The sequence below is a fragment of the Rhinolophus sinicus genome, chromosome 11 (assembly GCF_057876585.1).
Source record: "Rhinolophus sinicus isolate RSI-liver-muscle chromosome 11, RSI-T2T, whole genome shotgun sequence".
Lineage (NCBI taxonomy): Eukaryota > Metazoa > Chordata > Mammalia > Chiroptera > Rhinolophidae > Rhinolophus > Rhinolophus sinicus.
Window position 1 is genome coordinate 4,240,331 of NC_142511.1, and position 25,814 is coordinate 4,266,144.

The 25,814-nt window shown below is 41.0% G+C and overlaps 1 protein-coding gene and 1 long non-coding RNA gene across 4 annotated transcripts in view; one reads left to right on the forward strand and one right to left on the reverse strand.

The window, feature by feature from the left end:
- Nucleotides 1-2,114, reverse strand: part of KIFAP3 (kinesin associated protein 3) — a 113,300-nt gene extending 111,186 nt beyond the window's left edge. For both annotated transcript variants that reach the window (XM_019716383.3, XM_019716384.3), the window contains exon 1: nt 1,889-2,114. In XM_019716383.3, coding sequence (XP_019571942.1) covers nt 1,889-1,920 — 32 coding nt within the window. In that variant the 5' untranslated portion in view covers nt 1,921-2,114. The remainder of the gene's footprint in view (nt 1-1,888) is intronic.
- Nucleotides 1,427-25,012, forward strand: LOC141569350 (uncharacterized). Of its 2 annotated transcripts, none has more exons than XR_016022704.1 (4): nt 1,427-1,896; nt 15,181-15,346; nt 18,765-21,213; nt 22,847-25,012. It is a non-coding gene; the product is annotated as an uncharacterized LOC141569350 (long non-coding RNA). The 2 variants fall into 2 exon arrangements; XR_012492890.2 differs by having other exon boundaries at nt 18,765-20,634.
- Nucleotides 25,013-25,814: the final 802 nt, after the last annotated feature.

The window sequence follows — 25,814 nt, forward strand, 5'->3', positions numbered from 1 at the left end:
TCAAATTTTGAGTGAATCCATTAGATTGAAAACATACTGCTATCTTGTTAAAAACAAAATATAAAAGTAAATTACAAAAGAAATATATGTAATCATTATCAACGAACGAATAATTAAAACAGAAGGTTCTGTCAGACATCATAAATCATTGGGCCTGTATGGTTATATATCAGCTGCATATTTCTAATCTGAAAGCAGACCATGCCAACGTTTTATTATTTATTTTGTCAAAATTAGACAAAACTGAGAAGTGTATATTTTAACCTGTCCAGATTCTGACCTTATTTTGCTTCAAACATTACAGTGACTGGTGCCGTTTTATTTTTTCAACCCTAGGTAATATGGCTTTAAAAGTAAGCGATAGGGTGAGAATTATAAATTGCAGTATGCCTAAGGGTCTATACGGGTACAGGAATCCTAAGAAAAACTATCTTCTGGCCCAACAGTATTACATGAAAATAAGCTATAACAGTGGCTCCTTGCTCTAGAACAATCTTACATTTAAAGTTGAGAGAGAAAACATTTTTTATTTTCTCTGTCACAAAATTTTCAATCAAGATACTTGAAAAGATCAATGTAAGCGAAATTCAGTGAGGAAACAAATACTGACTATATACTCGTTATGATTACATATTCCTTCTTTAAAAGTTTACTGAGGAAGCCTGGTTGACAGCTTCAGATATATTTATGTAAAATGAGGACATGCAATATATGCCTCCATCTCACAAAGACAGTGCAACTGTTGACAGTGCAAAAGTGACTGGTTGATTTTACGATTGTTTCGATCCCTTTTAAGAGTCTATAAAAGATGAGAAGATCTTTCTGTGATAACCAGGGCCCTGCCAAACCAGGACAAATATATTCAGTGAAAGTATATTATGACTTAACAATATTATAATAACACCGCCGCCTTACATGCATATTTTATCTTTTAAAAGTCTTTTCATGTTTGGTCCTCATCTCTCTCCATCAGGTAATAACTGCCCTGTGTTTAGATAAGGAAACCGTCCCAAAGAATACGTGTGGCTTCCCCAGGGAATTTCCCAGCCAGTAACGGGGACTTATGTAAAAGTGGAGAGTCCTGATTATGATTTTTTTTCTATTGGATTGCTGCTAAGTCATGGTCCAGTAAGAGGTAGCTTTATTTAGTCATTTATTTTTAATCAGCTGAGATGATCTTCTCTTTGACAGGAGTAAAATAAATAAACCCAACAGATTAACCATTTTCTTTACAGTGTAACTGACAGTCCAAACGTTTTAAACCAAAAACACGAGGCCCTGTGCTCGGTCGAGCTCCGGAACGAACCTCTTGATAATCAGGAGCCGCCTACGTACAAGACTGACACTGTCAACGGGGCAGCGAAGTGCATGAAACTGATGAGCGAGGCAGAAATGGACGGGAAAGCCACATCCCAGGCCAGCGTCCCGTCAGTGAAAAGCCACCACGTCTGTCCCCTTCATCCTCGCACAGCCCGGCGGCAGTGAAGCCCCAGCCTGGAGGCCGAGAGCGGAGGGCCCGGCGTCTCCATTGCGAGGCTCCCACCCGAGTCGTCTACTAGGGAAACATGGAGGGTCGGCATCGGGGACGGAGGGCGGGCTCACTCCGCCCCCTCGCTGAACAATGTGCCGCGGCGAGGAAACCACCGCGACGCTGTCAGGGCCCCGCCGGGTCAGCTCAGAGGCCGCGGAACCTCGCCCGCCGCAGGGCCCGGTCCGCTCCCCCCCGAGGCACCGCGATGCACCTCGTCCCTTCTCTTCCTGGGACTTCTCCCCGGGTCTCCCACCCCTGTTCTGAGCATCCAGCTTTGCTTTGCTCAGTGACGCCTCCATCGCCAACCCCAAGAACCTCTAAGGAGATCGTCAGGGCCGAGCACGGGGGAGTCGTCACCTTTTGAGGTATCTGGCGTCCTCCCCTTGCATGGCGGCGGCGGCGGCGGCGTGGGGAGGCTGGGGGTGAGCAATTTCCGGAAACGGTGGCCACAGTGTCCCGACCTCCGAAGGCGATGACAGTCCTGAGGCCTGCAAGGCGGGGCGGCGGCGGCGCTGTGGTTACCACGGTGAGGCCGCCGGCTCCTCCCACAGCTCCCAAAGCTGGGGCCGCCTGGACCCGCCCCGGGACGCCGCAGCAGCCCCGCCTCACGGCGCATGCGCCCGCTCCGCCGCGCCGCCGGCGCAGGCTCAGTAGGAGGTGCGGGACCCTGGGCCGAATCTGACGCCCACGGAGCAAAACGTCGAGATATTTGCGGCGGATTTAGGCGTGGATGGTTAAGGAGCGGCGCCCTGGCCACTAACCCCCTTGAGAATGAGAATTGAAGCAGTCGTCCCAGTCAGCCGAGTTGAATTTCAGGTCCTCAGCTTGAAAAGCGGGCGAAGGAACCCGTTAGCCTTTTAATTAAGAGAATGCTACAGAGCTGTCCAGCCCTTGGCTGCTACCCTGACTGTAAAGGGAGGTTTGTGTTTGGGGGATTGTGGGAAAGGAACTGCACTGATTGCCCTGAGAAGCTCTAACTTGTGGAGCTGGTCTGACCCTTGTACAAAATGAATACAGTTAATGTCAACTTGGATTCAGTGTCAGATCTTTACCTTCCACTTTGGTGTCCTACATGTAAAATGCACCTGCCTCCCCCACCAGCCCCACCAGCCCCACCAGCCCCACCAGCCCCACCAGCACCAACAGCCCCACCAGCCCCACCAGCCCCACCAGCACCAACAGCCCCACCAGCACCAACAGCCCCACCAGCCCCACCAGCCCCACCAGCACCAACAGCCCCACCAGCCCCACCAGCCCCACCAGCACCAACAGCCCCACCAGCCCCACCAGCCCCACCAGCCCCACCAGCACCAACAGCCCCACCAGCCCCACCAGCCCCACCAGCACCAACAGCCCCACCAGCACCACCACACACACACACACACACACACACACCCATCCATCCATCCTGAAACTCCAACTCCTCCAGTAATTGTTCCTAAATCAAGGAACGTTTGGAACTGTTTCCTTTGAGGCAGGTAACTGTTGGTAGAGCAGGCCGTAGAGAAAAAGGGATGTTCTTGAATCTTAGCAAGTAAATGCCCTCTGCTTTCAGCTCTATTCCCATGGGCTGAGCGATTGCATCTAGGCAAATGATTCATGGTCACTTACTCAATAAATATTCATTGAGCGCCAGCTTTGTGCCAAACGGGAATACAAAAAAGGCTCCTCCACTTTCTCTCCTCACCTGTAATCCTGTTAACTTTCTCTTCTAGTTTTGTATTTTTCAGTCATCTTGGACCATGCCTACGTAGTTCCACTACCTTTTTCAAATGCGATAAATTAATGCAATGTACTACATGGCATATTAAATATAGAGACACGGTCCGTACCCGCTAAGAGATGTTATTTTTTATCTGCCTACCCATTTATACTAGCTACACTATTTCTGTCAGTGTTGCAGTCATTCTTTTGGTCTTCCGAGGAAGAATATTTGGAGCTAACTTTGACATTTTCTTGTGTGTCATGCCCTCTTATTAAACTATTATAAAATTCTATCATTTCTTCCTTCAAGGTATTCCTACAATCCAGCTTTTCTTCTCCATTCCCATTTCCAGCTACGAGTCTAATCACTTCTTACTTGAAATACTGTAATTCTTTCCTAACTGGACTTCCCATTTTTTGTTTTTTGTTTTCCCAAATATTCCTTCTAAAACCTGATGTAAAGTTTTACAAGATATCATTCATGGTTAGATTGATTACCTTAACCCGCCACACACACACCCACAATACCTAAAATCACCAGATCACAATATCTATTAAAATGCATAGATAACAAGCCCTCTTACAATATAAACTCCTTCAGAAGAGATTTTGTTTTGTTCACTTGTGTATACTTAGAACAGCACCTGTCCATAGTTGGTATTGAATAAACATTTGGATTTTTAAATACATACTTGAGCTTGAAACAACAATAAAACAAAAATCTAGAGGAAATGCCCAGAGCCAGTCAATTAATTTTTGATAAAGGTGACAAATAAGTCCAATAGGATAAACACAGTTTTTTGTTTTTTTTTTTAACAAAAGGTGCTGGAAAACTGAATATGCGTGTAGAAAATAAATAGGTCTCAATTCTTTCTTTACATCATACACAAAGATTAACTTATGAGGCTCATAGATACAAACATTAGATCTAAAACTATAAAACTTCTAGAAGAAAGCATAAGAAAAAATATTTGAGACCTATGGATTGGCAAATATTTCTTAGACATGGTACACAAAGAACTAATCATAATATAAAAAATTAATACTACTTGATGTCACCAAAATTTAAAACTACTCTTTGAAAGACAAAATGAAAGGGAAGTCGTGTACTAAGAAGGTATTTGCCATAAATATATCGGGGGAAAAAATTGTATTTGTGGTATAAAAAGAATTATTGTAACTCAATAATAAAATCCTAAACAGCCTAATTAAAAAATGAGCCAAAGATCTGTACAAACACTTCACAAAAGGAGATACGTGGCTGGCCAATAAGTATATATAACTCATCTTTATTAGTCATCAGGGAAATGGAACTTATTCCATAGTGAGATGTACTATACACTTGTATTAGTTTTCTATGTCTGCAGTGCCAAATTACTGCAAACACAGTGATTTAAGACAATACAAATTTATTATCTTACAGTGCTGTTGGTCAGAAACCTGGGATGGGTCTCAGTAGGTTAAAATCAAAGTGGTCAGAAGGGTTTTATTCCTTCTGAGAGGCCCCAGAGAGGAATCTGTTTCGTTGCCTTTTCCAGCTTCTAGAGGCCATCACATTCCTTCACTCATGGCCTGTTTCCTCCATGTTCAAAGCCAGCAACAGTGGGCCAAGTCCTTATCATACTGCCAACTGGCTAGTCCATCTTCTGTCATTGCATTGTTCTATGACCACAGGCAGGAAAGGTTTTGCACTTCTAAGGATTTATATAGGCCCAGCTGGATAATCCAGGATAACCTCCCCGGGTTACGTAAGGGAGGTCCTTAACTGCAGTTACATCTGTCAGTCCCTTTTACTGTGCAAGGTAATATATTTACAGGTTCTAGAGATTAGGATGTGGGAATCTTTGGGGGGGTCATTATTTTGACTATCACAACACCCACTCTCATGGTTAATATTAAAACATCAGACAATACCAAGTGCTGGCAAGAATGTGCAGCAATGGAAGTTCTACAATGCTTATGAGAATGCAAAATGGTGCAACCATTTTGGAAAATAGTCTGGCAGTTTATTCAACACCTAAGCATACATTTACCATAGGACCCGGCCATTCCACCCCTAGATATTTACCCAAGAGAAATGAAAACATATGTCCACAACCATTGCTGTTTACAAATGTTCATGGCAGCTTTGTGCATAATAACACAAAACTGGAAACAACCCAAATGTTGATCAATATGTCAATTGATACAAATCATGGGATAGTCACATAATAGATACTACTCAGCTTTAAAAAAACCAAACTACTGATGTAGGTAACAACATGATAATAGTTTCCATGTCTTAGAGTTATTGTAATGTTAAAGGAGATAGTATATATAAACCTATGCCAGAGAGATTACCACATAAATGGTAGTAATTGTTATCAACTGAATGAGGTGTTTGAAAACCATATTGACCATATGACTATGGACAAGTCACTTAAGATCCCTGTGTCTTCATTTAGAAAAATTGGGATAAATGCCCATTGTAAAAGATTGGGGTGAAGAGAAAGCGAGTTGTAGTTTGTGAGAGTCTTGTAGGCTGTAAAATTACACAGAAATGCCAGAAGTTATATTATTTCATCCTTACATTTGTCAACTGTATTTTGAATACTGAACTAGAGACAGTTTAAAAGTATTGAGTAAAAGTGATTGTTGCTTCACGGTTTTATCATTTAACAGGGGGAGAGAAAAAATACAAAGTTACATAAAACCACCTCTGACAGAACCATTTAAACGCAGATAATCCCAGTGATTCATCAACACTCCAAGGACAGTTAGAGCTATGGGAGTCAGGCTGCATTGCTTTGGGAAGCCTTCCGGTTAATACCACAGTTTGCTCTTTCTGCAACCCTGTTCCTCCTGGAAGCTTTCCCCAAGCTCCAGATTCAGTAAAGTGACTTCCCCGTTGTCCTTCTGTATTTACTGTACTTTATGGACATGATTTGTTTATAGCTCTATCTTCTCCAAGAAGAGTTTTTCAAATGGTACACAATCTTGGATTTCCAATTACATGTTTAATCACAGTGCTTGGCACACAGTAAAAACTGGTAAATGATAACTGCTGCTGAGTCAGATATAAGTAGAGCCATCAAAAAACACATAGTCTCCAGGTATGTCCACAAATAAGTGTTGAACCTATCGATGCATGTCATAGCAGCAGCATGAAACAAGTAGAATGTTGGCATAAAGATGGGAATAATCCACTCATAATGGTGGATAGAGGCTCAGAGCAGGGCTCACAAAGGTTCACTAATAATTCACTGAGCAGAGAGTCTACCAGGGACATCTAGGGAAAGGCAACAGTACGTACAAAGACACAAACACAAATAATCATTGTATATTTAGGCAACTGCAAGTAGTTGAGATGGTTAGCGAATTAGGTTCAAGTGTGAGAGCAGTGAAAAATATGCCAGGAAGACCCAAATTGTGGAGAGCCTGGTATAAAGGAGTATGGCATCTGGATATTTTCTGCAGGAATCAGGAGCCATGAAAGCGTTTTAATATAAGAAAGTCATATGTTGAGATTTATTACTTTTAGCAGTATTGATTGTTCCTTATTTTTTCTACACAGAAATATAGAATAGAGCTGTAAGAATTACATTTTTTTATCATCCACATACATTGCTTTGAAATTTTAATCCAGATTTGCTTCAAGAGTCCATAGAAAATCCTTTCTTACCTTGTGACTGCCTTTGGGATGTCATCAAATGGCCATTGTCCAAAGAGTCCACAGCCACTGGCTATTAACGCGGTCATCCTCTCACTTTTCAAATTAACGTTAGCTCACATTGCACATCCTCATACAAAGGAGATTTCAGTTAAAAGGACCCTTTAAAACACAACCTCTTGTTGATGGTGGTAAGCTCCATTTTACACTAGTATGACATAAGGCAACAATTATGACATCATGGGTTGCTGCAAGGGTCAGGAGGTGGGAGGTGGCCCACTAGGAAAATGAATAATGAATCTGTGTGCTTTTCTCCTTCCCTGGGTGCTTTTATAGCCTGAACCATACTTGAGAAAATCATTGTGTGATAGGGCATCCTGATGATCTTTGAAGACACGCAGTCAAAATGAATGTATTATCCAGTATAAATTAGAAGATGCATCAGTCACGCACGTACACACAGTTATGCACATACAAAAACACCTGCATTTGTGAATTTGTATATATGAATATATATACCTATACGTTGAGTTGGAAGTTCTTTGCATGAGAGCATGGCCATTGTTATGCTTCTGTGTAAGCACTTTCGGAGAGATGCACATGGCATGGTGAGGGAGGAAGAGGATCTGAGTATTTCCAGCCAGCTTGACTGTTTTTACGAATTTGAACAAAATGTATAAGCAGGCATTGCTTTAGACTTCAGTATGCAAAAATCAATAGAGGTAGTTCCCGACTTGAAGAATTTTACCTAAATCCAGTAGAAATATACACAAAGAGAACAAAGAAATGAAATGCAAAGCAATACATTCTATGATAGAGCTACAATGTATCTCTGTAGAAATCCAGATGAATGTCGAATCATTAGACACTAAGGCCTATTCCACACAAGGCACTCATCTAAGAATTGAAGCTATAAGGAGAATAACAGACCGTACCCTGCAGGAGGTCAAGTCTACAAATCGGCACTCAGGGAACAAATAATTGGTGTCTCAGCCATATTTTCCACACATCTACATCCCAAGTCATGTTTTTATTTTTTTTCCTGGATCCTGTTATTTTAAACCGCTTATCTATTGATTTCATTCTTATACAGATGATGCCACACCATCTCTTTGCAAGGCATTGATTCAATTCCATAATCTCTCACAATGATAGACGTTTCATTTCTATTCATTTGAGATAGAGATATTAAGTAAACCCAATCTGTCATTTAATACATTTGTTGAGTGCATATTATGTGTTCCAAGCACCATTTAGAGATAAAGAAGTATAGTCCAGTTGGGATAAATTCAAGCAATGGCTATAGAAGCAAATATATATATATATATATATATATATATATATATATATATATATATATATATACACTTTATGGATATATATATGTACTTTATGGATATATATATATATATATATATATATATATATATATATATATGTCATAGAGCAACTATAGATGTTTCCTCTGAAGCCTTAGTAGCAGAATTAGAAAATTTTTAGAGCTGGAAAGCATAGGACAACTACTGCCACCCACACTTCTGCTGGAAGGAGTTGAAAGCTATTTGGCCACCAAAGAGTGCTCTCTCCTCTTCCCCTACCTCTTCAAGAAAGACAGTGCCATAATATAAATGTTTGTGACATACCCTCGGGGTCATTAAGAACAGACTATCATTTCCAGTTCGTTCCAGATCAGCTCCTAGCAACTGCCAGTTAGCAATAATAACTTTGAAGTTGGGTGAGAAATGAATTTGTGTTTCCAGCATTGAAATATGTTGTGTTCTCATGGGTGACCTAATCTCAGCCTCATAAGAAAGCAGATGAAATTAAATCCTATGTTTTCTGACTTTAACTAAAACTTTTATTTTTCTTTGTTTTACTTTCCTTTCCCTTCTCTTCCCCACCCTTTCTTCTACTTCGTCCCTTCTTTCCTTCTTCTTCTTCTCTTTTTTTTTTTTTTGTGTGTAGACAGCACATATGTCATAAAAATAAGTGCATATTGGAAATAGAATTGTTTCCGATTTTGGAAATGTCCTGCCAAATCCATGTGTCCTCAGTGGAGCCATTCCTGTATCAGGAGAAGAAGTTCATGCATTTAGCAAAGACCCCAAGAAACGGTTGAAACGAGGTCAGGATCTTTCCTGTATGTGTTAGTGACAAAACAGACTTAAAATGCATTTTGCTTTGAGTCACACTTCAATTCCTTGCCCACATTGATTTTTTTTCCCAAGAGGGAAAGGTGAAAAATAAGATGCTGCTACCTCAAGCTTGACCAATTGTAAAACATTTCTCTCCCATCAATCCTCTCCCTGCCTTTCCCCTTCTCTGGCATATGAACTTTTATCCAAATGAGTCAGTTGAGAGGGCGTCAACCGTTGCTCCGAATAAAAGAGGCTAGTATGCTGGCACCAAAACAAAACAAAAGTAAAAGCAGGGTAAACACCGCGCTGATTGTCCACTGACTTTGTTCACCTCCTCAGGACGTGATGAAGTGTACTGCCCTTGCAATGTTCTCTCCACGGAACTCTGTCTAAATACTCTCCATCGTAACCAAGAGGGCGTGCTGGTGAAAATTTCCTCCATTTGAGCTAAGGAAGCATTAATAGCTTAAACATTTTTAGCCAGATTGGTTTCATTTTACCTTATTAAATACCTGCATGGCTCCCAGAATGCCTTTTGTTTTTAGACCTTGAGATGTCCGGCTAGGGTTGATTCCAAGGTTATTCTTGTTGCCAGTACATTTGAGTTTATAATGTCATTAAAACTGAACACACGTGAAAAGCCTGAACTGGAAAGTCAAATATAAACTCAAGGAGGGAACACATGCTCTGTTCTTTCATTTTGCTGGTCAGTTTACTCAGAGCGAAGGAGAAAAGCAAAACAGGCCACAGGAAGCTCTCGGGATCAGCTTATTTCTGACTTCTACTTTTGATTTGTGTTATCATTTCCTGTTTTATATCATTCATGTAATTTGGGTTCTTTTGAAATCGTCAGTGAAAGTTTCAGTGCTTTCTGGCGTGATTTCACTGTGATTGTTATGGGATTGAACCGCCATATATTATTTGTTGTTGACTTTTATGAAATTAGTTTTCCTGCATGTTTAGAAAGTATAGTAGCATTTCTAACTTCACAGACATTTCTTGTTTGCATACCGTGTTAAAAATACAGCATCTTGCTTTCTGAGATTTCCTAGCTCGGTTCACCTTCCCCCCTTTAGTCCGCATCTTCTTTCCTTGACCTCTGTTGTCTCTCTCGCTAAATTATGCTTCCAGTCCCAGTAGTTTTTCCTCCGTATAGAGCCCGGGTCCCCGATGGGTCAGGTTTGAGAGTTCCTACACAGCAGACTGTTCACCTTGACGGAGTTTACAGCAGGTTCTTTACACTTGCATGCCCCTGGAAGGAACCATACCTTTCTTAGTTTCAGCCACTCATCTGAAATGGACCTGTTGTACTATCTGGGTAGCAACTATTGGATGTTTTTGGTTCCTTTATCCCCGGGATCGTCAGATGCCTGTTTGACCCCCTGACTTTTCCCACACAGATGCCAATGACCCACGTCTTGTGGCCATTGGTAGTTTGTCTCCACCTGCTTGTATTTGGAGGTTTGTGTTGCACCTTTGGTTGGATTTTTGTTGTTGCTTTCTGGGTGCTGTCTTTGTAATGTGGTGATTTTGGAGGACCCAAACGCTATGTTGCCACTACCATTTCCCTAGAATCCCACGACAGTTGTCCTTTTTATAGAAAAGGAGCCTGAGGCCCAAGGAGGTAACTTTATTTGCCCAAGACCACACAGCTTACAGCAGAAGATAAATATACACGACGGCACCCTGGTAAGTGCCTGGCACAGAAGCTGCTTCATGCATGCTCTTCCCTCTCTTCCCATCTTCAGTTCTTCCTCATTTCCTCCAGAGCCTCGATTTAAACCCACTTATTTAGGACTTCAAAGCTTCTGCAGGCTCATTGAAAGTGTTATGCTTCTACCCACGATGTGAAGTCACTGGCGCTTTTAATTCAGCAAAACCATTTGAACAAAATTGGTTTCCCTAAAAGCTACACTCATGTTGCTCTGAGAACAGTTTCCTCTCTGTTTCAATGCTCATATGCTCTTCAAATGGGATTCAGTAAACTGATGCCCTTATTTTCATGAACCTATTTATAGGCATTATATAATTCTTTAAAACCCTTCTATTTCATCCTCCACTGCCACTCGGGGAACCACATTTGATAAGGAGTGCATGAGATCTGAACCTGAGAAAGCCTGATTGCACTTTCAAATTTACAATCCACGAATTTAAAGAGATTTTAAACTTGGACAAAGTCAAATGTCCCACTTTTGAAAAATCTCAGAAAAGCACTATTTTGATTAGAAAGCTGTACCGTTCGGAGACAAGTCCATAAAAGTCCAGGCCCCATGGGTTAGGGGGCTTGGATCATGATTGATACCTGACTGAAACTGATTCATTCAAAAATTGAATGGACCGTGAAGGCTCCCAAGGAATTTATACTGTTCCAGTCGTCATGTAAAAACTCCAATTTACTAATTCTCCATAATCCTGTACGTAAGGCCAATTAGTAATTAGATCTTGGGGAGCAGAGTTTTGCTGAAGGTATGAAATCACCATACAAGTCCCAGGGGATTTATAGCTCTATTTCAAGGCATCGCCTTTATAAGACCCGGTTCCAGTTTTTGGCTCCATAATGGCTTTCCCAGGTTGGTGATACACCACACAGAAAATGCCATTTCCTTCTTTTTTCTTCCTTGGACTTCCTGCTCTCACTGTGCAGGCTTAGTTCACACTGTTTGAATTTACTTATTGTGGTTTGCATAAAATTATCCTGCACTCATCTACACGTAGTAGATAATGATTATTTGCCTATAAATCTAACAGGTACTGAGTTTTATTTACCCTCCTGCTCGGTGGGCACTTTCTGAACAAACGGGCCGTTGTTCTCAAAACCGTTTCCATTTTTTATGAGATGTGGCACTGTTTCTCCTCGTTGCGTTGTGTGCTTTTTAGCAGCTAGAGGCTCCTTCTTTCATGGTGTTTCCTCTGGAGCTGGTGTGAACAGAGGCTCTTGGTCGAGTGTTAATATCCCGCAGTGTGGCTTGCTACATGGACAACATTGATTCTCTAGGCTTCTGGAAGCTGCAGCAGACAGGGCTTTCACAGCACACGCAGATACACACACAGTCATGAATGGTCACACGCCTACGCTCCCCCTCTCACGCTCTCTGACTTAGCCTGTGCAGAAACAGGCCAAGAAATCTGACCCATGTTGACTGGAATGTTGCTTTGCATTCATTTCCAGAATATTTGGAGCCTCACATGTGTTTCTCATTAATGCCCATGTTTGATTGTTCTGTGTCATTTTTTAAAAAATTAAATAAACCTGTATCAGAAATTGTCACCTTGCTTTAAAGAAGCACAATTAGCTCCCTTTGGGGGAGCAAACAGACAAAAATAAAGAATGGGAATAAAAATATTTCTGCTCCTTTACATATATTTCCATTAATGAGAGTGGCATTAAGACATAATAATACATTTGAGGTTCAAGGGATTTTAAATAGCTTTTGACCAAATCAAGCATAAAGTAGCATTACTTATACAAAGAAACTCCTCTAAAACGTAGCCAATTAATGAAATGTGGTTTAAAATCATGTCTGTTTTAAATATATGTTCAGAATTAAAAGTTACTGGGCCAGAGACCAAAAGTTAAGTAAACTGATACTTGGATATAATTATAAATTTGGAAGTACATTGTTTCAACCCACAAAGGGATGATTTGGTAAAGTATGATACCCAGCATAACATACTTAGGCCTAAATGACTTCACAAGTTTCAGAAAATGCAGTTATTTGAATCTATTTCTAAGTTGCGTAAAAACCTATAGGCTGTCCCCAAACTCAGCCAGGTAATACTGTGGCCCCTTTAATACAAAAGTAAAAAAAAAAAAAAAAAAAAAAATCTATCTATTTATCTGTCTATTATCTATCTATCAATCATCTATCTACCACCTATCTATCTATCTATCTGAATCCAAGTGGCTAAATCAAATGTTTCAAGACCCAGATATCAAGTTCAAAATTGTCTCCTTACCCCTTACCTATTCTTTCATCCTACACATTGGATAGTATTTTATATATTAATCATATTGTTTATTTTCTATATTTGACATTTTAGGGGCCATGGGGACCGCTAAAGGGTTATCTAATTCCTAGAGATAGCAAACAACTTGCCTACGAACACAGCTTTGATATGCAAACCAACGAAACACAGCCCATACCTCCAATTGTATTTATCAAATGCTTACGCACCAAGCCAATCATCTCCCTGCCCTAAATCACCCCAGGGCCAGGTACCAGACAACTAGGGACCACCCCCTGCAGCCCAGAGCCCACCGAAATTATTCAAACTATCCCATCCTAAGCTTATACAGTGCACGTAGCCTGCCTCACTCATTCCTTTCTTCTAAAACCTTTATAAAATCTCTGGAATATGATTTCCCCTTCTGCCTCTTGAATTACCCAAGTGCTTTCCCATGGGGCTCTGCAAGCCAGACAGTGCCCCTCCTCTTGGGAACTGTAGGTAATAAACCGTCTTTTCAATGGCACTCATCCTCTCCCCTGATCTGTTGGCCTCACCACACCTAATTAAAACAAATCCAGGGTACATTTTAATTCACTTTGGCACCCATTCCTACTGTAGACTCTTGGCCTCTCTCTACCCCTTTAGGCTTCCTAATGTCTAAAGAGTTTTCTCACTCTGGACCATGGTTACCATTACGAGACACTCCTTTCTAGTGAGGTATCCGCTGGTAAAACTCCTGTCCCAGAGTAGTCCCTTGAATCAGCGTAGACTCTGGCTTTTGAGGTAAAGATGTTCCATCCTGCCAGGCAGAACCCAATCTCCACCGCTGCTCAGGGATAGAGATATGTCAACTGTGATGGCCTCCTCCTGCTGGGCCTACCCTGGGCTCCACTATCATCTGAAACCCGCAACAGTCTTCCCTCACCAATCGCACTTCAAATCCCAATTCTCCCATGAGACAAAAAACAGCTTTCTGTCCAGTCGTCCAGGCTCATTTCTGCTCTTTTTTTTATACTATATATTCTCCATCATTTCTACCCAACCATCTCCTTAGCATCTAGCCAAGGTTGCACCATGCCTTCAGTCCACTATGAAACTTCCAATAATACCCTCTTCCTTACACTTGATTATATTTCATTGAACATTGTGCTCTTTGCTGTCTTTTCCTCTCTATGTCATGTGCATTTTTCCTAGCTAGCCACATGACTAGATTTTAAAATACTTGGCACTGTAAAGCTTGGAATTTGGAGTCAGAGGACTTGTGCACATTCTGTTCGAATACTATTACTTACCAACTGTATTAGTCTGTGCGGATGTTCCTAACACAATAGCAGGGTGTGTGGCTTAACCAACAGAAACGTGTTTTTCTCAGAGTTCTGAACACTAGAGGTCCTGGACCAAGGCCAGGCAGGGTTAGTTCCCATGGCTGCTGAGGACAGGACACTGTGGACTCTCTGACTGGCTTGTGAACAGCCACCTTCTCACTGCATTTTCATGTGGCCTTTCCAAGGAAGGCCACGTGGAAAGGGAGATAAAGAGAGAGCTCTCTGCTGTCTGCTCTTACAGGGACACCCATCTCACCCGAACACTAACTGGATTTCTGCACGTTAACGTGCTATCTGAGGACTTTTCCACCTGGCTCCTCGTTACTTTCTTTCTCAGTTTAGCTACCACGTACGAATTCTCTTTTCAAATCATACAAGACTGCTTCTAAAACCCCACAGCACTGTGTAGTCTTCCTACTCTAGAACTAGCTGATGTAGTTTGCTTTCTCAGGGTTTTTCTTCTCTTGCTTAGCTCCCTTTAAAATTTCGACTCATCTTTCAGTGCCACCTTTCCTGAAAATAGTTACTGATTCTCAAAACGGAATATAGTTTCTCCTTTTTCAATGTTCCCTCAGCACTTTTGTTTATGCTGTAGAATTTACCCTTGTCTATAGCACCCACGATAGTATGAATTCTTTGAGATAAAGGATTGTGTCTTCCTCACATTTGTTTCTTCCTTCTCAGCCCATTTCGTTTCCTAGAAACCTAGAGCAGTTCGCCCTAAACTCAAGGGAGGGTTGTTGTAATAAAGTCAGTAAATCAAATGAACTAGCACATACTGGACACTAAAATAAAGTTATATAATAGAATAAACATTTCTTTCTGAGCTAGAGGACTGCATTAACTTGTTGTGTGTCTTTTTTTAAATTTATATTAATGGCTTAGCAAAGTGGACACTACAAGATGAATTGACTCTGTAACAGAAGCCATAGGCATGAGTCTACAGAGGCCAAGCATGGCTGCTGAGGACGGGACACTGTGGACGTCACTCATTCATGGAGTCGCCTGGAGTTGGAGCCAACTCACCAGCATGACACACACAAAGTGAACTGTATGTATCACTGTAACCATGGGATGATGCTGATCATACAAACCAGGGTCTGAATGGCAGTAGAGAAAATTCAGGGACTAAAGGAATGGTTGCTTGGTCGACCTAAGGATTCCGTAACCTCTGAAATCAAATGTTCCCTGTGGTATTTATTGCTAGCCTTTGCAGAATTTTATAGGCAAAGTAGATGCTGGCCGTGGTGCTGAAGATTCAAATTGCACGTCATGATGTCTTAGCCATATGGTCTTACACAACGTCATAAAAATCGAATCAGTGCCTATCTAGCACAACTTGAACTTATTTCATAGATTATATTTTAACATGTGTTTATATATAATTCTGTCAATGCCCACAACATGTATCAGGTCTAACTGGTGTTTCTCAACACGGAGTAGGTTGAAGTACATCATTCCTGAATCATTGAATTATTTTTCAGGGACTTAAAATGTGAGTGCACTTACCTAGCATCCTCTTATCACAACTCCATGTGGAAGAGTTCATGAAGTTAAGGCATTGTCAACCAAATCAAGATGCAGGTACCAATAAGCATTCATGAGAGGCAGGGACTTTCATCGAAGAAAATCAGATTTACTATGTAGACATTTATCCTCAAAATTTATTTATTTGGATAAATTTTTGCTTCCAGGCACAGTTTTAATGCTTATAGTAAGAAGTGAGGGAAAATGCTTATATTAGGGAAGTTTTGAATTAAGCAGAATTGATATTCATCTTGAGATAGATTGGGTATACAATATTTTTTCCTATTATGTCAGCTTTACGTCTGTATGAATAGTTTTATGTCTGTGTATCACTTAGGCCTAAATGGAACCTCAGTGTGGAGGTAGTGAAATGTCACTATGCTTATTCCTTTCAAATTTTGTTTAAGTGAAAGTCATTGGATAATAGTCTCTAAATATAGAGGAGAGGAAATAGAACAAATCTTTCAAACACTTGCTAAACATTTTTAAAGACAATATCTTTCCATTCTGTAAGTTTTTCCCCCTCTGTACTTCTGTCTTATCTCACACAATTGTGGAAGGCTAATGAATATACAGATGTTTCTTGACTTATGATGGGGTTACATCCCGATAAACCCATCTGGAAGCTCAAAATGTCACAAGTCAAAAATGCATTTAGTACACCTAATCTACCAAACATCATAGCTTAGACTGGCCTACTTTCAACGTGCTCAGAACACATTATCCAAAAACATTGGCAACACAGCACACTGCAAAGTATCAGTTGTGGAACCTGCAGTGTCTGACGGGAAGCTGCATCTCACCCCACTGCCCGGCATCACCAGAGAATATTGTATTGCACATCACGAGCCCAGGAAAAGATCAAAATTCAAAATCTGAAGTATGGTTTCTACTGAATGCATATTACCTTCGCATCACAGTAAAGTCAAAAGGTCATTCAGTCAAAGCACTGTAAGCCAGGAACTGTCTGTAAACACATTTTGTAAACTAAACCTTCCATTGCAAATGCAAGATTTTGTCACCACTACGTATTTCAAATCGGGTCTTGATTCTAAGCCTTTTCATGCTTTACCCTACTCATGTCTAGGTACGTATAATAAGTCATCGGTTAGACCCAAACTGCCTCAGAGCCTTCAATACTTGGCTTTACCTGGAAGGGGTGTTGTCTGCCTCTTATCCTGGCTCGTTTCAAATTTGCCGATTTCCCGGAAGCTTCATGGAAAGGGCATACAAGTCAGGCCATCAAGTGTGTGCCTATCCTGCTCTAGTAACCTCCTCCCCAATTCCAAGTGCCTATGTTGCACTGAGGAGCCATCGAGCTACCCTGTAGGTCCATGAAAATGCTTGTACCATCTTAGACCCTGAGAGTCGGTGGAGATACCAGTGCTCATCAAAGGTCCATCAGTTCCCTGCCCCAAAGCAACTACCCACTTCTGATCCCTGCTCTCCAGACACAACTATTTTAGCTCTTTGTTCTGCATTTACCAGCTTATTTCTAAATATCGTGCCTCTACTGCTATTTGATATTTTTCCATTTCAGGTATTAATATCTACTGACATCCTTTTAGTGGAAAATAAAGATTTAGGTTTCTTACACCCCTGCCTCCTAGCCCCACTTCATTTCTCCCATTTTTTTCAAGGTGTTCCATCACAATTTTAAAATTAAATTTCTATTCAATATTTGTGATAATTATGATTATATGAACCATATTCATAGTTGTTTCACGTAGTTATAATGATGTACATTTTTATTCTTCTATAACGTTCAGTTTTCTCTGGAATCAATAAATACCTCCTTTTTTAGTTCCTTAGAGTTCTAATACCTATCACAAATTCTTCCTCTGTTAATCTCTACCTGTTATAGCCAACATCTCAGGTAATCCATTTAGTTCTTCCTGGAGACCTCCTTCTTCTTGCTCTAAGCTGGACCAGTGATTTTCTAGAAAAACAGCACACCTGCCATTATGGAGGTTTCTTTTCAATAGTATCCTGGGGATTTATTTTTTCTTTTCGCATGGATTCCTCATTTTCCTGGATCCTACAGATTCCAGATCCTACTTGCCACTTAGTCCCTTTTTAAATAATAACATTCTGCCCTTTAATTTTCAGACTGTAAGCTTTGAGCTTCAAGGGTCTGCTAATCTTTTTCTCAGTGCTAATAGAATTCCAACTCTTAACCTTAAAAATGTCAAGCCTTCCCGATAGCTGGTGAGAGAAATCTGAGAAAAACCCAAAGAGGAAAAGCTCCCCCACTCCTTACAGTTGCATGAAGCGGATGTACAACCGTCTGCATCATAAGACTCATCTTGATAAAATGGTGACCGGAAAAAGTTGACAAAAGTCTCAATTTTATGCTCCTGTGCAGCCTTCAGAGTTGTGTAAAAATACATTTGCCTATTCTGTTATTTGTTTAAAACTGTTCTTGGAAGTATTATTTGTACAAAGGCAACTTTTAGACACCCAGACGTAAGAATTTGTGGCTATGTCCTAGGAAATAGATTGCTTCTAAAATCTACACATACGACTGATTGTATTCTTTAATAATTTGTTGCCCTGGCAATAATATTCCAATGGACATTTATCTTTTTTGAAAAATTATAAATATTTCTGAGGTTTATTTGTTGAACAAGAAAAGGATTCTAAGTGAAAAAAAGCCATGGCTATTGTGTTCTTTACTCAAACAAAAATCTAAGAGTTTTGTCTCATTTAGAACAAACAATCCCATGTCTTTCTCTTGGTTTGCACTCTCATTTTGGTGCAGCACAGTTTTAGTATCTTACTGTAAAATAGTGCACGGGGGCTAATTTCTGGTACCTTTTTTTATGTCAAAAAAATGTCATTCTATAATTCCCAACTGATAGCTTGTCTGAGTATTATTATTTTAGTATTAAAATCATTGCTTCTCAGATTTTTTAAAATCTTCCTCCATTCTTGTCTTCCAGCTGCCACTCGGAAGTCCAATGATGATGTTCTGGCCATCCTCATCGCTCACCGGGTTTATTGCACAAACCTCCTACCTGGTCTCTTTGCTTCCCCTCTGGCCTCGCTATAATCCATTCTCAACACAGCAGCAGGGTGATCCTTTTAAAAAGGAAGTCATAGCATGACACTCCTCTACTCAAAACCTGACAATGACCCCCATGCCCCCTCAGAGTACCACCCGTGACAAGGCCCTGCGTGCTTTGGGCCCTGCTACTTCTCTGTTCTCATCTCTACTGTCCTCCACTGTGCTCCAGGCCGCTGGCCTCCTGGCTGTGCCACACATATGCCACATGTCCTACCACCTTAGGACTCGGCTCTAGCTGCTCCTTGGCCAGGGACGCTCTTCTCCCAGACGTCTGCAAGGTGATGCTTCACTTCTTTCGAGTTGTGCTTAAAACACACCCTGTCAGAGAAAGCTCCTGATTATCCTGTTTAAAATCACACGCCATTTCCCTCTCTTCTCACTCCAAATCCCCCCATCTTGTTTGTTGGTTTGTTGGCACCTATTGGCGTCTAACAGGCTGTATTATTTACTGCTTTCACATTTTGTCTGTTATGTAAACTCCAGGAGGGCAGAGAACTTTATTTTGCCACTGATGTAGCTCCAGTACCAAATGAGTACCTAGTTGGTGCACAATAAGTCACATTTGCATAATTAAACTGAGAAGCGATGATTGTATCCTTCTTCCATGGAAGGTGACAGAGGCCCTTCATTTTAGCACTATCTCTGAGGCAAAGGTTACATGTGCAATCAAACTTTTCATCATCTCACTCCTTCCATCTGTTTTCCATATTGTAGATAGAATCATCTTTGCAAAATGCAAACCTGCTGATGTCAGCCCGTCTCCGCCCTTCTTCCCCTCGGTTTCAGATGCCCCAAATGGCTTTCTATGTTTTTAGAATGAAGACAGAATTCTTTGACATGATCCATAAAACTCAGCTCAGACTGCTTCTTGCCTAAGCCAGAGGGCCTTGCAAACGTCTTCCCTCTTCTGGGAATCCTCTTCCATTCTTTCTTTGCTTACTAAGCTTTAGGATCAAAGCCACAATCTAGCTGGGGAGATCCTGGAACTAGAACCCAGCAAGGGGCTTGAGCAGGCTCCTTTAAACTGAGCACTGAGTATATACCATTTCCAAGTTGCAGATATGCACGGTAAATAAATTCTGGAGAGCTAATATATAGTAGCGTGACAAGAGTTAATAACACTGCATTGTACACTGAAATTTGGGAATAGAGTAGATCTTAACCATTCTCACCAAAAAAAATGTAACTATATAAAGTGAGGAGTGTTAATTAGTAAACACTTCACGATATATACGTACATCGAAACATCACATTGTATACCTTAAATATATACAATTTGTATCGCTCAATTATACCTCAGTAAAGCTGGGGGGAAGAAAAAAGTTACCCCCATTCACACTCATTCTTCTAATAGTTTTTAATCCTAGTTTTAACAACCAACTATCATGTCAATGAGTTACGTTTTAAAAAAAAGAAACACTGGCAAATTTTCACCTGAATGGGGAGCAGCCTTCTTTACCTCGAATTATGCTTCTACTTAACTGGCTTATTCTTCAGATCTCAGCTCAAGGGTGACTTTCTCAGAATCGTTTCCCCTAGCTCTACCATAGGACCTTTGTGGGGCTCTCAGGCCATGTGTGCCTCTCCCTGGCCCCCATCAGAGAGACGCCTGCGCTCACAGGGACCGGTTATCTCCCTGAATTATCCTACTGCCCCCACTGGACTAAGCTGCATGAACACAAGGAACTCAGATTAGTTTCGTTTACTATTGGACCACTGGTGCCCAGGGCAGGGTCTAGATCATGGTAAGTGAGCAAAAGATGATTTTTAAACGAACGCATAGGTGCAAAATAGCCTGTTTAGGCATCGGCTTTCATTCTATTATCAGATCTTATCCAACCACCAACGTTCCACGGTTCCTTCAAACTGTTTGTGTCCTAAATTTGTGGTTGGCCCTCCCCAAGATGATATGCACTAAATTCTATAAAGTCAGAGCAAATCTGCGTACCTCCTCTTATGCTGGCCTCCTTTCTTTTTTAATACTGCCTCAGGTGGCTCTTCAAATCTGAAATTTTATTTCAATCACTATATTTGAATGTTAATTTTATATTATTCAGGTATTGCTTAGGCGAATGCTGATTTTAAAATGTGGTTCTAGAGTTGCCTAACTATCAAAACCACCAATTTTCACTGTTTTCTAAAAATATGTCTATGCTAAATTTCTGTAAAATTGGGGGGAAAGCGCTCTGAGCGTGTGCAGAACTTTCCTACAACTCAAAACGGACTGTGTTATTCAGGTCTCAACACAAACTTTCAGAATCCAGAGAAAAGACGTATAGGAGGACAGGAACTGGAAATGAGTGATGGAAAAAAGAAAAAGCAAGGTGAGGACTGAGCAGCTAAGTGGATGAAAACCAGGCATTTTTCACACCAGGTTTCTAATCCTTATTCTCTAGAATACGTGGAAGTGTGAAGAAATGTATTGTTTTCTCCTACTTGGCTTATGACACTTGGACTTAAGATGCATTTTATTTTTGAGAGGCAAGAATTCTCTCTATGATGCTCATTCTACTGACCCCCTCAGTAAATCTCAGAGTTGTTTTCCGACCAGAGGTGATGGATTTGCTGTGATTCAGCCATGATCTCTTGTTACTCAGCCCCAGCACTGGCAGGTTTCACAGATTTTTAAAAAGATGAGTCAATTAGGGATGCAGCCTGCAGTTATAGAGTGGGACGAAAGTTGGCAGAGGCTTCATTTGGCTTCAAATGCAAGCCTGTCTTGCTTACTCTCTGGATACCCTGGATATATACACACAAATGCAAATATACTATTTTAAATCATGTCCCAGAACCTCTTCACGTCCACAACGGCACATACATCTTGGCCAAAGTGCTATTAAAATCAGCCTGGAAAAATGAGCCAAGGGACTCAAATAGTTTATGACTTTGGCTGTCACTAGATATTAATTCATCCAAAGTACCCTTTGTAACTGGAAGGACAGGAGACTGGCGAGCCCAGAGATCTTGATAGACAGACCAAGAGTAAAGGATGGGCAACTTTTCAGCCTCACTTCATTATTGTCTGGCTTTCATCAGAGAGATGGAGCCGTTGGAGAGAAGTCCAGGGGGTGTGCGCAGTGAAAGATCCGTCAGGAAAGCTTCTGAGGTTCCCCGGGCCCAGGGTTGGCATGTCGTAGTCACGTTTCTGCATTCTGTGCACCGTTTAACTGCTAATGTCACCTACCACTAGGACTTGTACACTCGTTCTTTTGGATGTAGTGCAAATTAAAAACATAAAAACACGCTAACACAAGTATGCCCCACCTTTAATACCAATCAAAAAACAACTTGCGTTCAAAACAAAAGGAAAAGGGAAACATTCTCAGAGTAACTTTGTGTGAAAAAGGAAGATTATCCAAGACATATAAATCAAGGCCACTTTTCTCAGCAGTAAGCACCGTTTTCCCCTCAGAATGATCATTTTGTAATTGGAAAAGCCCTAGAGTTTAAAGCATGCCTCATACAAATGTCACTTCCAAGCTTCAGTGCTAATCCAGAGGAAATATTATCCTAGTGGTCTCCAAGGCCCAATGTCTAGGTGTTGGATACATGATAAACTTACATGGAGCTTTCTCAGTGAGATATAGTCCTCCAGAGGGTTGAATTTTTCAAGGCTTAGTACAACCCAACCCTTTAAATAAGATTTAAGCTTCCCTTGTCAGGTTCTTTTAAGAGCTTTTTAAATTTTTTTTATTTGCTGCTTTGACCAGGTTCTAATCCCTAGTCCCTAGTGACAACCTTTGGCCATCTCAACCATTTCATGTCTGGTTTCCCAGGGCCTGGTGCAGCTTGCACAATTCAAGATAGATATACATATATGTCTATTTTTTTCTGCTTTCACAGAAGAGCTTCATTGAGATAATTTGAGATGGAAAAATTGCAACAATAAGACTTCCTTGCTACTTTACTGCTAATATGACAGATTTTGTTACCATATTTTCTTTTACCATTTTATAGGCAGTTCTGTCGCACAGATTAAATCATGACAGAATACCAGCTATTGGAAATAAAGAATGAGTCTACCAGTTTGCACCTTCATCATGGAGTTCCCAGCTTACAGAACAGCGAGAAATAAAGTCTGTGTGTAAGCTACCCCGTCTATGGTATTTTGTGAGAGCAGTCTGGGCTACGAGGAAAACTACACATTTTAAATACTTCCCTGTGCTTAAAAATGATGTGGAAATTTCCAAGCAGCAGAAACAAAAGGGAACTGGAACCCAGCATGGAAAGCTGGAGGTGGTTCCGAGGAGAGACAGAGCCCAGGAACCGAGAGGCGGACGTTTAATGCCCTGAGGCCTATGGGCCGTGACCCTCAGGCCTGTGTGCCGCGTCAAGAGAGAAGAGAATGGACACTCACGCTGGGCAGCCTGGGTGCAAATCGCCAGCTCTACAACTTATGAACTGTGTGATGCAGGCACATCCTACAACCTCTCAATGCCTCAGTTTCCTTGTCTATGGAGTGGGGATTTTAAGAAGTTACTTCTCAAAGAAGTGTCATAAATGGAATTATACACAAAGTACAGAGAATGGTGAATGCCTCGAACAATGTAGGCACTGTGAAAACATATACTTAGTATTATCCATGAAACGCCCATAAACAAAGAGCAGCAAAACTTGAAAAGTATCCCACGTTGTAGCAAGAGTATGGGGGAACCAAAACTCTCACACTGCTGGTAGATAAATGTGTGTGTCCATGTTGCAAAGCAGCTTTGCAATGTGCAGCAAAGTTAAAGGTGCACAATGTGCAACACACCAGTTCCTTCTGGGTGTGCCCTGGAGAGCAACTGTCACATCCGTGCGCCAGGAGGCTTTTAGAGGGACGTCGGCAACAGGAAAATGTTGGAAACAACCAAAATGTCTATTGACAGAGAAAGGTAAAAAGTGGTATAGTTATACAATGTAATACTGCATTAGTTAAAATGAATGTACTCTCTGTGTGTGTGTGTGTGTGTGTGTGTGTGTGTGTGTGTGTGTGTGTGTATTTGTTCTCACTCTCTCCCCATTATGCACTGAACATGTGACAACCTGGAAGAAATATCAAGAGCAGACTATTGACTGAGTAAAGGGAATTGCAGGATATCAATTTACATGCATTTCAACAATTAACAAGACAATTAAAATCTTGTTTATGGATAAGCACATCTATACTAAAATATTAATAATTTAGATAGGAAGGGAACGTACCTCAAATTGCTATGTATTTTCCAAGGTAGGCAGCAGAGCAGTGAGTGTGGGGGAGTTCCCAACTGGATTTGTGTAAGTATTTAGTTCCCAGAAAGAAAAAAATAATCTGAAGCATATACAGCATAATATTACATTTGTTAACATTGGATGTTTTGTAAATGTCTGTAAGTCTGAACTATATCATCATTTTCAAAAACCAGTCAATTAGAAAATAAAAAATAGAGAAGTATGGCAGAGAAGAAAGCCTGTACTTTTCCAGCTTCTAGTTGGAACAAACAAGCATCCCAGACTCTCAGACACAGGGAACAAGCTGGTGGTGGCCAGAGGGGAGGGCGTTGGGGAGCTGGGTGCAAAAGGTGAAGGGGTTAGGAAGTACAAATGGGTAGTGACAAAAATAGTCACGAGGATGTAGAATACAGCATGGGAAATATCATCAATAATATTGTAGTAACTATATATGGTGCTGGGGGGTACTAGACTTATCAGGGGGATCACTTCATAAATTATAGAAATGTCTAACCACTATGCGGCACACCTGAAACTAGTATAATATTGAGTGTCATCTGTAACTGAAAATAAATAAACAAATACATAAATAAATAAAAAGTCCTCAATGCCAGTTTATCCAGTGACATCCTGAGCCCATGTGTCCAGCCCTAGTTGGGGGTGGGGGTATATGGGAGACCAGCATCAAATAATAAAATGTTTTTATTTTGTACATTTTGTGGGTGGGACAGAATGTTCTTTTCAGTACTTAGGGCTCCTTGAAATTCCTATCTGGCCTTGATATGTTCACTTCCAGCTGAATATCAGAGGACAGTTTAAGCCAAATCTGATTTGCTACATGCACAGTGGGGAAAGTGTGGGAATTCATATACTTAGCTGAGTCGAATTCGCTGAGTCGAAAGCTAGGGGCAGGTTGAGTAAGTGCCAGGATACCAGGCAAAGAAGCATGATGAAAGGAGGGCATGGCAGCAGAACACTGTTTGTGAGTGGAAGTCTGTGCACAATTCTCACATATAAAAATTGAAGTCTGCTCTTCTGGCCCACGTGAAGGTGGGAAGACCAGAGCCCACCTGCTTGCCCAACTCATTGAGCACGGCCCCCAATCTATAAAGACCCATTAGCACTGACAAGATGGGTTCTCTTTACATTCAAACACACGTTTCGGCTTCTTTACCCCCCCCTTGCCTTTCTACTATAATATAATGGGAAATCAGGGTTGATTCACTGAAGGGAAAATGGAAATATGAGGATGTCAATCTGAGACTTACCTTATTTCTGAATTCCTTAAGTAAGATGAAAAACAAGTATAATTTCCTTGTCTTTTATTAACTATCTAACATCTCTTGGTTAGGGAAAATGTGCAAAGATGAATTTGCTTAGAGAGTGTTCTATGCACCGTTACCAATCAGGCGTCATAACTGAAATATGAAATTATGGGAAATCAAGCACTGCTGTATTTTAAAGGAGAGTGGTATGAACTTGAATGTTTTATAGTTTCTTCAATTAAAATAAATGAGGGAAATGAGGAAAGCACACACACACGCACGCACACATATGCACGCACCATGTTTTAGGCAGGGATGTTAGTCCCTTTATTAAAGATGCGGAGGCATTTTTTTTTCTTTATCTGAAAGCTCAGGCCCCTAATAGAGCTAAGCAGCCCAGCTGGATTCTCCTCCTCAGTGAGAAAAGAAGGGGTCCTACAAGGGTCTTTCCAGCCTTTCCGTCTGTTAAA